The sequence below is a fragment of the Tetrao urogallus genome, assembly GCF_951394365.1.
Source record: "Tetrao urogallus genome assembly, chromosome: 1".
Classification (NCBI taxonomy): Eukaryota; Metazoa; Chordata; class Aves; order Galliformes; family Phasianidae; genus Tetrao; species Tetrao urogallus.
This window is the reverse complement of record NC_136813.1, coordinates 163,805,117-163,819,552: the sequence shown is the minus strand read 5'-3', so window position 1 is coordinate 163,819,552 and position 14,436 is coordinate 163,805,117. Positions and strand designations below refer to the sequence as shown.

General features: G+C 38.7%; 1 protein-coding gene across 1 annotated transcript in view; it reads left to right on the top strand.

The window, feature by feature from the left end:
- The window catches only part of TMEM117 (transmembrane protein 117), a gene marked incomplete at both ends in the record, with an annotated part of 190,871 nt that overhangs the window by 175,144 nt on the left and 1,291 nt on the right, over window positions 1-14,436 (top strand). Inside the window, one exon of the mRNA XM_079549617.1 lies at window positions 7,214-7,343. Within this exon, the coding sequence (XP_079405743.1) occupies window positions 7,214-7,343 (130 nt within the window). The remainder of the gene's footprint in view (window positions 1-7,213; window positions 7,344-14,436) is intronic.

The window sequence follows — 14,436 nt, the reverse complement described above, 5'->3', positions numbered from 1 at the left end:
AGAAGGAGCAGATGTCAGATAAAGAGTCTGTACCAAGGATTGTGAAAGATCTGAAGGGATTTGAATATGAAAAGAAGTAGCCTATATTTTATCTGATCAAAGAAGAATGACGTGGCAAAAGAAACAGACTAGAAAAATGGTCTCTGCGGCAGGACTCCTCTATCAGTGGAGAACTGCACTCGTCAAGTCCAGAGGAAAGAATGCTGAATGATGCTAGCAAATGATGAGAGCCTCAGTAAGAATTCTAGCTGTGGGGTTTGATAGGAATTGTCATATCTGCAATATGTTATGCAGAAAAGATCCGCAATATCAAGGCATTACCAGGTTGTGAGGAGCGAACAGAGGGTGATATCTGAGTTATAGTCACAGGGGAAAGAGAGAGGGAATGCTGTCTGTCACAGAACAGTCATCTGCTAGTGCAGATAGGCATGGCTACTTTCAGGGAAATGCAGGCATTTCTTGTTTTAGGCAGTCTGAAATTTTGAGATTGCTTTGAGCTTGTTCAAGAAAAGTGGAAGACCAGTTCTGACATTTTATTAACAACTAGCACTGTTTTGAGAACATGTGCATACATGGCTTTGGCTTTGTTCAAAATGTGTTAATATGTAAAATCAAAATGCAGAGACATAGAGCTTGTTTGAGATCTGGAGGGCATGGGGATTTTTTTTTTTTTTTTAATGAGCAGAAATGGACAGTAGACTGAATTACTCTAATGATCTTTTATTGAAAGGGGTCATTCAAGTCCAAGCACAAAAAATAAAGGGAGGCTCAGTTGCTGCTTTGAGTCACAATGAGATAGTTGCTGCTGTCCTACTAATATCTTCTCAGATAATTGAGAAATAAGCGAGGGTTGTAGTGGTGGTTCTAGAGGAAGGCCACTTGTAGGAGGCAAAGACTGAGGAGGACAGGAATGTAAAGGTGAATAACAGCGAAGTTGTGGGTGCATCCTTGCCTTGCTGTACACTGCAGAAATACCTTTCTATTGGAATGCACTGTTTGGAAGCAGTAATTAGAGAAATTCAGGGCAGAAGTAAAACAATTCTCCAGCGTGTTTTCTGAGAGGGTGTTTCAATACTGAGGCAGTCATTCAAGTGTTAGAGTGGATTTTCTGTATTTCGTATTCTTCACAGCTAAGTGATGAAAGATGTATCTACGTCTGCAATTAGGGACTTTGTGCCACGGCTCCTAGTGGAGTTTTATGATTGTTATTGCCAATAACAATTCAAGCAGGTGAAGCGTAAACAGGTGAACAGATCAAATAACACTTTCTGCCCTTGAAAACTGCAACTAGATTAGCACTGATAGAACCAACATGGACCTCCAAGTCCTCTGAATAATAATTTGTCACGCTTCACTTTGAGTGATAAGTAGCCTCACTAAAGCCATAAAAGCATACATGCAGGCAAGGTTAAGAGTAGCTGGGTGTTCTTGGTTTAGTGAAGGCTGAAAACTGCAATGTATATCAAACTTCCTTCCTAGTAAAATAAGACATTTGCAAAGAGCAGGAGGCCAGAAACTCAGCTGTGAATTTGATACTATATGCATAACAGTGAGTTCTGGTTGTGGCTGGTGACTTGTTATGTATATTGGAGTGAAATATTAAAATTGTGTTTGTGTTTTAGCAGCTCACAGCTGCAGAGATCACTGTGAGCTGCAGCTCCAAATGAAGTTAGAGATAACCACAGAGGATTCGGGCCTTTGTCTCTGAATTCCAGCTGCTCATTTCTTCAAACACTTGCAAAAATTTATAGACATTGCTTGTCATTAAATCTCCTCTATCTGCCTGTCTTACCACGCTCTGAGAGCTGAAACAAAGCTGCCTAAGAGATGCAAAGATACCTGAAAACATAAAGCCTCCAACCTGATAAGTTAAAAGGATTTTTATAAATTAAATAAAAATTGCTATTGGCAATTTCTGGAACAAACACAAATATGCACATTCATATGTGCATTTCCTGAATTCTTTCCTTCTGTTTTTTTGTTTATTTATTCAAAAGGGTTTAAAGTGCAAATGTGTTCCTGGTATTAAATACAGTACATATCTTTACTACTTAAAGCAGAAATACTCAGTGTGCATTTGTCCTCTTTCATGATTACATCTGAACAGTGTTTATATGATTTTAGCATTATTTTGTAGTTACTGTGTACCGATTATCCTCTGAGCTACACAGAGGCAAGAGGCAAGATGAAAGCATAGCACGTTTGGCTGCCATTAATCATTACCAGCTTTTAATTCCAGCCCCACCTTCTCTGCTGCAGTTTCCCTTGGGTGGAGAAGTGCTGGATGCCAAGGAATGTGAGATCATGTGTGTATGAAGCATGGGGCACTGTGGGCCAGGATGGAGCTTCTCCTGCCATTTATTTTTCCCAGATGATGGCAGAGAATGGCCAGATTTTATCAAAAAGTCTGGCTTTGATGCTCAGCTACCATTGCTATTATATCTTTACTTGAAGAGATACCAAGTCAGTGCCTCCAGTTGCACTGCAGTACCTTAAACCAGTACCTGGCATTGTGGCAGAGAGCGTATGCATTTGTTTGTGTTAGAGATTGGAAGCAAAGGCAAGAAAATCAAAATATCATGGCTTCCTTTGCAGCATCTGTTTTTATTGCTGTACCTGTGGATTTAATGAATTAAGTCATGGAAATCAGAGGTGCTCTCTTTGCCCACAGCAGCACTAGGATGAACACCTCAGTGATCTTAAATTTATCCTCTGGCTGCCCTTTCCTCATGACCGCAGAGTGAAATGAGGTAATAACCTCATTTGATTTGCACATCCCACAAAACTTGCCAGTGAGGCTGGAGACCTCTGTACAGCTGATTTAAGTCTCGTGGTGCTGGGTTGGCTTTTTCTTCACAGACTGCATAGAGGTATTCTGCAGACCTCCAGGTTAGAAAATGCAGAAGTAGGTGAATGTGAGAAACGTGAGGCTGACAAATTTAAAGAAAGAGAGAGAGAAACATAGTTCATGCAGTATAAGAGGAACAAACGTGAGTTACAGTTACCAGTATGTCTACACAAATTTATTTTTCAAACAATGCAAGTGGAGATATGGTCTAAATGAGGTATTTTGGGCACAGTTTCCAATAAGATCATAGATACAGCAAAATACAGACACCTTATTGGTGAGGACTAAAGATGATCAAGTAAATTTCATTTAATTATAAGCTGAGAACTTAAAGAACATGGCATATGTCAATCATGTCCCACGGGTGAGCACAGATTGGTAGCACAGACAGAAATCAGATCCCATGGACAGAAAATACCATGTGTGAAGGCATGACAAGAGGGCCAATGGCATCCTGGGATGCATTAAAAAGAGCGTGGCCAGCAGGTCGAGGGAGGTGATCCTCCCCCTCTACTTTGCCATGGTAAGGCCTCATCTGGAGTACTGCGTCCAGTTCTGGGCTCCCCAGTACAAAAAAGACAGGGATCGCTTGGAAAGAGTCCAACGGAGGGCCACAAAGATGGTAAAGGGCCTGGAGCATCTCTCCTATGAGGAAAGGCTGAGTGAACTGGGTCTGTTCAGCCTTGAGAAAAGAAGACTGAGAGGGGATCTGGTCCAGGTCTATAAATATCTAAGGTGTGGGGGACAGAATGGCGAGGTCAGACTCTTTTCAGTGGTGAATGGTGACAGGACAAGGGGAAACGGCCGGAAACTGCAGCATAGGAAGTTCCGCACAAATGTGCGCAAGAACTTCTTTACAGTGAGGTGACGGAGCACTGGAACAGGCTGCCCAAGGGGGTGGTGGAGTCTCCTTCTCTGGAGATGTTCAAGACCTGCCTGGATGCCTACCTGTGTGACCTGGTGTAGGGAACCTGCTTTGGCAGGGGGGTTGGACTCGATGATCTCTGGAGGTCCCTTCCAACCCCTACAGTTCTGTGATTCTGTGACAGAACTAAGCTGTATTTTAAGGGGGGAAGCATTTAGATTTTGGAGTTGCACATTCAAGCTGTTAGTGTACCTAATAGGAAATGATGCGGATGATTCCCACCAGGCATCTGGAATTTCTTAGAAAACTGTTTTTCTGGGTTTATTCAAGTCAAGTTGTCTTTTATTGGTTAGTGAAAAAGAAATTAAAAAAAAGACAGAAGACTTTGGACAACAGTTTCTTGGAGTCAAGACAGCAAAATGCTTTGTTAGTTTAGATTTGTCAACCTGATACTGACATTGGCTAAGAAAGTTGATAGTCATCAGCTTTTCTCCTTGATAATAATGCACTCATATTTGCAGGTGATGTATGTGCATTCTTACTTATCAAATCTATGAGCCAAATAGAGCTCCAAAGGCCATTTGATTTAGTAAACTGAAGTTTTATTCTTCTGAGTGCTGTGACTGTAGTGACCTTCATGGAAGTCAATAGGCGTAACTCATTATTTTAGTTGCTTTTGTTGTTGTTTTTCATATTACTTTCAGATACATTTCCTTGAGTTTTCTTTTATTTATTATTGTTATTTTACATTTTATTTCTTTGTTTCTACTTGTTTTGAGCGGGTTTTATAATCAGTCTGTGAGAGGCTTTACATTCAAACTTTATTTATGGCCATAGAAGAAGCGTACCTTCTACATATAGCCAAGATTTTATTAGTAGCATCCTTTAAATTTTAACAATGTAACCCAATAACTATTATTAGTTGACTTCTAATTCTTACAAAAAATGTTTCAGTAGTAGTACTAATGTTAAAATTGTTCTATGCACACTTCTTAGTTTCTACCACTTTTCACGGTGTTTTGTTCACCATCTGTTGCTCCTGCAGGCCCTGAGGCCAGTGCTTTCAGGCTGGTGGAGGTCGGGGAGCATTCCAGCATGTCATTGACATCTGGAGCCTTTCCCTGGGATGGATATGATTTTTTCTGTTAATGGTTTATTTTTCCTCACTCTGGGATCCACTTGGAGTCATTTCATGCTTGCTAATACAATTTTAGACTTTGCTTTTTCTTCACTGGTCTGAAGATCCAGGTTATGACCAAATTTAACATACACAGTTGCTTTCATGTTTGTTAGATGCTACTTCTTTGTTTTGTTTTTACACTTAAAAGATCCAGGTCTGGATTTCTTTAGCATAGCAAGGTCAGTTGTTCATAACCATGGGGTCTCCAATGCCAGTGTCCATCTTTATCACCTACACCTGTACCTCTCTGCACTGAAGCTGCAAAGCTGTGTGCTGTCATCACCAATGGAAACCACATATTATGGGGCAGCAGGATAACAGAGGTCATGACAATTCCAGTATGATTTGCACAGTATGAAGTATATATACAGAAAATGTGAACCACTGTACCATGTGAAAAGTACCTGTAATAGGGAGTATCAAATATGTATTTTTCTAATGGGCTTTTCAATCACCTTCTTTTTATAATGTAAATGGGAGCAGGCTGTTGGGGTTGGATCTCTGTTTTCATTTGTTTTAGGAAATGTTTTCCAGATTCAGTAATGGTTTGCCAAAACAGATAATTTGGTATGTTCCAAATTTGGCAGAGCTGACATTCTAGTCACTGATTATTAATATCATGAACAAAATATGGGTGCAAAAACACAGTCCAATACAAAATAGTGTCTAATGGAATTTTATCTGAAATTCAGCAAAAAGCAGTAGGAGCACTGGGGCAAGGCAAGGCAAGATTTGTAATTGTGTGCTAAATTATTTCTAGTTCCCCATTTGTGTTTTCTTCAAGAATATGTAATGGGTTTTTTTCTCCCTATTTATTCCTATTTTTTCCTGGATGAGAATATGTTTGAGTTACCCTGAGATATGAGTCCAGAAATGTGTATGATACCATGAACTGAGGGTGCACATCCATAAAATATTAATCTTTGGACACTTACTGAATGTCTCCCAAATCTAAGGGGATGTTTGCAGATGCAGCATAAGAGATTGTGCAGCTGGGCTGCTATTACCATACCTGATGACCAGAAGAGAATGCTTTGCATTTGTGGCAAGGGAAGATGAGAACATCCTTATTTTCTCTTGTCTTCTGCATCTGTAAATTGGCACTTTCTCTATCACTCTAGACACTGAGAACCAGGTACAGCGGCTCAGGGCTTCTTCTCAAGTATACTCGTGTTAACCCATTTAGCTCAGTATAAGAGTATGTTAGCACAAACCAGCCTCTGTTAGTGTTTGGGCCATGATAAATTTCCTGCTGGTAAATCCCACTCTTTCGTTTCCCTTCCACCATTGAGAATGTTGGAGCTGTTCAGCAGTTCTTGCATGTTAAGTCATATGCAAAGGAAGCAGGAACTATTTACAGAGCTCCTTCCATTTCAGATTCCTTTTTCTTACTGTCAGTAATTCAAGTGTGGGTTGCACTAACTGTGGGATACAAATCCAGGTGCACGTATGGGAACAGAGCCAGTATGTTTTTAACAGCCTGCAGCACACTGGATAACCACCCAGCAGTATAAAACCACTGGATAACTGACTCCAGCAATATTGCTGCACTTTTAAGTTTTGGCTGTAATGAACCATGCTATTATACCCATTTTCAAGTGATCAGCGGTGGGTACAGATAACCAAATGAAAAATTCCTCTAAATGCAGCTCCTCCTCAGCTCAGTTATCACATGCCACAAAATATGCATAATAATAGGTAAGAGCTTCCACATTTCCAGCATTACTTTGTCAGCTGAAATATATCAGCAGAGAAAACTGCTTGGATTGATTCAGGCAGATTATGCTGAAGGAACTTCAGTTGCAGAGAATGTTTATTTAGATGTATTATGAGCAGACGCTGAAAACACCCCATAAGTTGAGCGAGTTGCAAGTATAAAGACTTGAGGGGCCAGACCTTCTCTGCCAATTTCTTACCTGTAAACTGTTTGCCAGATTAGGAACAGAAGTTGTAACTTTTATTGCAGGGATGCTGTAATTAGTTACATCATGAAACAATTCTTTTTACACAGTGCAATATGCAGGTGCTCATATACTTGGACAATTTTATGCTGTCAGCCGGTGCAGTGGGCTCATTATTATCGTTCTGAAGTGAACTTTTAAACATGTAATTACATGGAGCTGAAGTAAAAATCATACTGTAATAGTTAGTATAAACAAGATACTCAATTTCAAGTGGTTCCATAAAACTTATAGTGGGAAAAGTCAATAATGGGAGGCTTAAAAATAGAACCATGCCCTTTTGATAATTTAAGCCACTCTAAAGGGCAAAATATACTGTGAAATCTTATATTTAGGCTATTGCTTTTCTTTTTTAACAGGATTGGGAGTTCCCACATTTTATGGGTGATGTTGAAGTGAATCTTCCAGGCTTGCCATCTGCACACATGCAGTTCAAAGTACCTTATTTCCAGAAGATCTTAAAAGAGGAGTATCACATTCATATAACAGGTATGTAACCATACAGACTGTGATACAGGCACATGCTGAACTGCTTCTGTGTAGGAAATGAATGCTAACATGTCTTTTGCCACATATTTTCTTTGTTCTCCCCCATCTCCCTAGGTGATTGCTGTTTTTCTATCTGTTTAACTCTCCCTATCAGTACCATCCATATATAAGCCTCTCAGGGAAATGAGGAATCTCTATCTTACAAATCAAAAAGACCTGCTGTTTGTCATGGATTTCAGCAACTTCTTGTGACACTAAGTAATACCTAGTGTAGCTTCAGAAATCTTTTATCTAAAATTACTCTCCAGGGGAATTAGCTGCTTATTTCATTTAAAATCTCTTATGCTTTCAGATGCCTTTGCTGTGATTTATGCTAATGTCTTTTCATAACTTCGGTCATTCTCATCTGGCAAAGGCCACTCACAGCCATACTTCCATCAGTCATCTAACCAAAAGCAGGCAGTTAAATAACTTCAAATAAAATAGAGTCACAGTTATTCAAATGGATGGTACATACAGATAAAAGCACCCAGTCCTTACATACTATGAGACAGTGTTTGAATAACAGCAGAGAATGAAAAAGAGAGGAAGGTTAAATAGAGATAAATATTTTGCTTTTACTTTCAAGCTGTGCAAAACAATGTGGTGGCAAGAGAGAAGTAAATAGTACTGTATAGCAAAAGAATGCAAATGTGAATTGACAGAAGTCTTTAGCTGCTAATATAAACAATCACAGCACATGACAGTGTACAGGAATAGGATATAGACAGCATCCAAAGATACAGCCATATGAAATTCCTGCAGAGCAGGGACAAAAGGAGTATTCAGACATCATACAAAGACATGGGCAACAGTTATCAGGTGAGCCCTAAGCCTACCAGGCATCAAAAGACAAGGAAGGAAAATGTGCCAAGCAAGAAAGAATGAGGAACTGGGACTCACTGGAGATAGGCTGAATGAAGAGTAGGCATTTTCAGAAGAGATAATAGAAACTGGAGTGATCAGGTTGGAAACCAGAAAAAAAATAAAATAAAATGAGTGCAAAAGTTACCTGCAGGCTGTTGAGTAAAAGGAGGCAATTGGGTCAGAAAGAAAGTAGAGATAGAGAGATGGAAAGTTTTTTCAAGCTGTATGTAGGCTCCTGTTGGAGTACTGATAGGAAATAGACAGTAGGCCACAGGAAATGAGTTTGGGGTACTCTAAATGAGATCGTTTGGGATCAGGAGCAGGATGAGGTGGAACAGCTAAATGATGTCATGGTCAGTGACAGCAGATACAGAATGAGAAGAGATCTGACAAAGAACACGTTTTTCTCTCTGAAGTGAGAAAAGTCTTGGATAAAAAGGGAAACAAAGAGAGCAGAAACAGAGTATAAGAATCAAGTATCTGACATGAATGGGCATGAAATTCAGACCTAGTGGAAAAGAGGGTTTAATTCTGTTTCTCAAGTCTAGAGCATGAATTTGAAGAGACCCAATTCTATGAGGATTCCAGATGCCCTGCAGTTATTCCATGGAATGAAGAGCAGTAGTGAAATGGGTGTACATAGTAGCTTGAGCAAGGACTGAGTAATGATTGGGTGAGCTGTACCATTAGATACAGGAACTTAGGATATAATTAATGTAAATGAAAACCAGTGGGTGGTAGAAGAGGGACTGAAGAGTGAAGAACAGTTTTGCATTGCAGAAGAGTCAAGGATATTGATAAACAGAGAAGAGCTAGAAATAAGCAACAGCAAAGAACATAAATTACATTTCAAAAATACAACTGCTGGCAGTGCTACTGTTTAAAAACAAATCACATAAGATCGATATTTGTACACTGTAGAATCTTCTGCAGAGAGGACCGGAGGTCTTTCTGATTTTCTGGCAAGAAAGCATTCTTTTAATGAGGATGAGCTAATGAATAGGGGCTGAGGAATATTTTTCCCTGCTCAGCATTAACAAGATCCATTTATTAGATTCACTAGACAAATCAATCCATTTGACTGCACATCACGTACTCTGTCTACTGAGTGCCTGTTTTATCTCAGTGCTGCACCACCCTTTAGGATATCTAATAAACAGCCATAACACATGGCACAGGAACCTCCCTTTGGGTAAGTTTTGCTTGAACCATCTGTTCTTGCCATCAGTTCTTAGGTTAGGTTAGGGTATCATCTTGGATCATTTTCAAACTGTAGTTCTTGTGTGGATGTGTAGATTCTTCTAATTTTCTACTTAAATCAAGGAACTAATAAAAGAAGGAAAAAACTGGTTCTTTATATATATTTAACAAGATGAATGTAATAAAATCTAAAATGAGGGTAGAAAGTGAAAGAAACTGCAGCAGATGACGTGTGGGTAGGGTATTGATAATGGAGGGAATGTAAAGCCCTGTTAAAACCTTATTTGTTTAAGCCTTGTTTAATTCATGGGATCCACAGTGTTAAACTTAACTGTGTAACTTTTTTTTTATGTTACAAGCAGGAAAAAAAAAAGACAAGGGCCCAAATATCATTTATTTTTGTACTTGCTATTGTGATAAGGTCAAGTTGCAAAACCATAATCTATGCCCCAATGTCCAGAAACTGAAAATCCATTTCTACTAGTAGTGAGAAAAAAAACCTCATAGCTGAAATATCATTTCCCATCTTTTTCCTTGCAAATATTATTCATAGTTTTATGTATTTGGTCACTCTTGACTGATACAAACAAGAGCAGCCCCTGGACTCCCCTGAGCAACTCTATTCAGTGCTGGGTTGCTCTAATGAGCAATGGTCCCACAAAGAATCACTTATAAGTGTAGAGACATGCAGAGAAGTAAATGACATTAAACCACCTTTCTGTTGATGTGTGCTTAATGACTTGGTAGATGGTCTGTACAGAGAAAGGATTTCACAGTTACGCGATCTGTGTTGCCAGCTCTCCTGATTTTATTGTAAGTCTTTTAAAATAGGTGACTAGTAACGTGTTATTTTGTTTTGTTTTGGTTTGGTGTGTTTTTTTTTTGTTTAATCTTGAAGTCTTCTCTCCTATATTCAGCACCTGTGTGAGAACATCTACTTTCATATTTTTAAAAATGTACCTCATGATTGCAGAGAGAAAAAATGTTGCTTCTACATAGGTCCTTGTCTCAAAAAGCAGATAAATGAAGCAGTATTGAGTGCATTATTTTTCACTTATCTAGCTACTTTGAACAGAGAGCATGCTTTCTTAGGCCTGACTTATGATTTCTGAATGTTTTAAACTGGCAGTTATGTTAACATCTGCAGCCTGTTGCTTACATGCTTCACTGTAGTTTTAAATTTACTATCAAAAGCCTATCTCATTTTTATTGGCAACTTAGTACCTCATTTTGCACACATTTATTTGCATCTAGGAACTCCTAGCAAGTATCTACTCAGTATTAAACATTTTTATCCTGTTTTGATAGATGCTTTTATCTATGAACATAAAAAATATCTTGAATTCCTGCATTTGCTTAACTCATCTGGATTTCCCTTGATAGATGGCTCACTATAGTGTGTATGTTTTCCTTCCTGGCTGTTGTTTATGAAAATACATAATCTAGCCTAGTTTCTGTAGTACCCAGGGAAATTTGTAATACTTTAAAGAAAATTTTGTTACTTCTGACTATTTTATTGTTGAAAGGCTCTTGGGGGCCAGGCCGGTGACATCTAATGGCACAGATCCAAGAGAATTGGCTGTATAGTTTCAAATAAGTTCCAAATGAGGAATGTTAAGGTTTAGGTATGAAAACAGGTAGGGGAATTTTTCTCACTGTTTGTGTATTTCTGAGTTCTAATCTAGACGTGTTCTTCCACCCAAAGGAGAAATTGTCACCTTCATGATTGGCAAGTACCTGGTATGGCTGGCTTGTGGAGTTAAACCAAAAGAATGACTAGATCCAGGCCAAGCATCACTACACAGATATGCCTGAAGGAGCCCGAGGGCAAAAATAGAAAGGTTAGAGGTAAAAACAAAGCTGTCCATGCACATAGACATTAAAAGATCTGAGAGGATTTGCTGCTTAGTTCAGCTGTGAGTGGTCTGCATGGATGTATCTAGCCAATAGCACTGACATGACAGAAGAGATGAAGAATGTTTCTAAGATATCTGTATGTTTTACAGAGGTGTCTGGATGTTTTTAGACACAAAATGCAATTGAGATAAGAATCTGAAGACAACATTTTCTACATAAGCCTCTAGCTGTGGTTGCACAGCATGTGGTCAATTGAATCTAGCCTTAATAAGTGGGATTTTCATATCTCCTCTTGACCTCTAAAGAGCTCCTGAGGACTAGTTTCTACACTAGAATTCTGTTTTTAGGACATGACTACTGCATTACACAATGGACTTACTTACAAAAATAAAAATGCTCCATAGTCAGAAGCTGTTTGGGAGCATTTAGACCTGCAGGATCTTCCTGCCACAGTTGCCTGGTAGATCAATTGCACGTGATGTTGTCGACTGGTTCCTTAACCACTTGTAGAATTTTTGAGCCTCTTTAAAAAAAAGAGCACTGCCCAAATGTTTTGTTCAGCTGGCAGAAATGTGTGACCATTCAGATGTCATGTGTAACAGATAAGGACTTCAACACTGTAAATGCTGCTTGTGAACCAGGTGTGTTTTAAGTAGTGCATGGCTGAATGATACCCAGTTTTGTCACCTGATTTTCTTCACTAACTCCACTGAGGAGTCTGGGTATAGTCCTCATTTTGCTGAAATACTTGACTGGCCTTGTGGTCTTGACATCTGCATCCTTCCAACTCAATTTGTCTATGGAAAATCTGTCTGATTGAAGAAGAGCTAGACAGTGCCAGGTGTATGCAAATATTCTTGGATGCACAGACCTCCCTAGAGCAGTAGTACTGATCCTACAGAAGTTGGCTAGGAGACAAATTAAATGACTTCATTACATGGGACTGCATTTTCCCTTCCAATTTTTAATTGGGAATTTGAAGCATTGCAAAATTAATTATATTACGGTTTTTTGGTGGGTTTGATTTTTGTTGGATTTTTTTTGTTTTTGTTTTTTGTTTGGGTTTGTTTGTTTGTTTTAAAGAAAAAAATATAACTTTATAATATATTTATCCCAACTCTGCAAACTGAGAGGCTTGAGACTATCACAAGATGCAAAGTCAGGAGTAACTCCTAACTTACAAAGTTCATTTCCTGTATGAGCTTGACATGTGATTTAAAGTTTGCTATAAACAACATTATGCTAAAATTGAGCAGCAATAGACAATGATTTTATATACATTTTTGTACAGAGATTATAGTTGTATATAAAGCTAAAGCTTGGTTAGTATCTTCAATCTCAAAAAACAAAATGTCATATGGAATTATCATTAGAGAGATGTTTGTGAGAGGAGACTGTCAGACCTGCTGGGTCAGACTGCTTCAATACATTTTTCACTCATCTAGAAGAATTGCTTAGTAAACTGGACTTATTTGTCTATCATTCCTGCTAATGCAGCTAAGTAAAGTACACATCTTGGAAGAGGGATGAACAGCAGAGGACAGTGTATTCTAGAGGAAGGTAAATACTTTCTGTAAGTAACCAAGACAGCACTAACTCCTATTTTGTGTCACAGGAGATTAACACAGCCCTTGGCTACAGGGAATATGGAGTAGGAATTGAAAGATATTGTTGTGTTCATATGCTTGTAGTTAGACTGTTACAGAATTTAGTTCTGGTGTCAACAGTTTTCAAAGGAAAAATCATTGAACTCATATATCATGGCAGTGAAGCAGAGAATGTAAAAATAGTCTAGAGGTCAGAAATTAAAGGAGTAGGTCCAACAGAAAACAGAGAGATGTCAGGCAGCCAGCTGGCTCTTAGGCATAATGGACATGACTCAGGTAAGTGAAATTTTTGCATCTAAGCTGATTGTCCAAGCACCATTTACAAGCAGTAATACAACTGATACACTCAGGGAAACTTCAGGCTGTGTTTCTGTCTATCTTACTGTATCTGGGGGCTAAGTGAGGAAGTTTCAAGTTTCATACTTTTAATAAAACAAGGAGGAATTGAATATCTCTTTCATATCAGGTAAGTACTCTAATTCTTGGTATAAGGGTTGGAACCTTTTTTAAACATATCCAACACAGAAGATTCACAGTGGTGTAATCATAGTGTAGGAGAGGTTCTACATGAGGCCTGAGACCAAGCACCTAGCAAACTCTATTCAGCATTTTCAGTATTTTCTGCTGGCTTCTTAGGTGACTCCATCATCAGGCTGCTATCTTGAGTCTTACTGCTCAGGTGTTTTATTCTACACATTGTACTTAGAGCAACACGATCACAGGTGAGAACTGTGAAATCCACTGGGTGCCATCAAGCCTAAAGTTGTGGTAGCTCACATCTCAGTATTAAAACATGTAAGTTCCCTTTGTCATTCCTACCTGAAGTTTGTAATAAAGATTATAGCAGTATCATTTGGCCTTGATAAAGCTCATCTCAGTAATTTCTCCAATTCATTACACTTCCTGTTTTGATCTTTTAGTTGCCAGATTTTTTCCTTTCATGTTTTCACTGTTGCCATATCTGTTGGATGGAAAGAGCAGTCCTGGCCCAACATGAATCTTTTCACTTCCTGTCATCCACTTCCCACAGTCTAGCAGTCTCTGGAAACATTCATTTTCTTTTTCACTTGAAACATAGTTAAATATGGTTGTAGCATAAATGGTTTCATTCATCGTCAGTAGAGGCATTCCTCCACAAATGTCCTTCCACATAATGCTGTGATGTCAGTCGTAAATTCTCCATCATAATACAGCTTTGATGTATGTAGTTTTGCTAGATTCTTGGGTGGTGCCAGCCATTACTGCATAGATATGATCTTAACATATATTCAGCTAAACGTGAACGAGATGCCTTAAGTATGAAAATTGTATAATTTTTTTGTGTGTGTTTTCATAGAATAATTTGGCTTAGAAGGAATGCCTGGAGGTCATCTGTTCCAATATTCTGCTTAAAGCAGGGATAACTTTGCTATTGCATAAATTTACCTTTTATATATTTTGGATGCCTAAAGGAGGCATGCAAAAGAGTAGTTTTAAATGATAAACAGAGAAAGCATTCTTCCTCCAGTATTCAGGGACTTAAT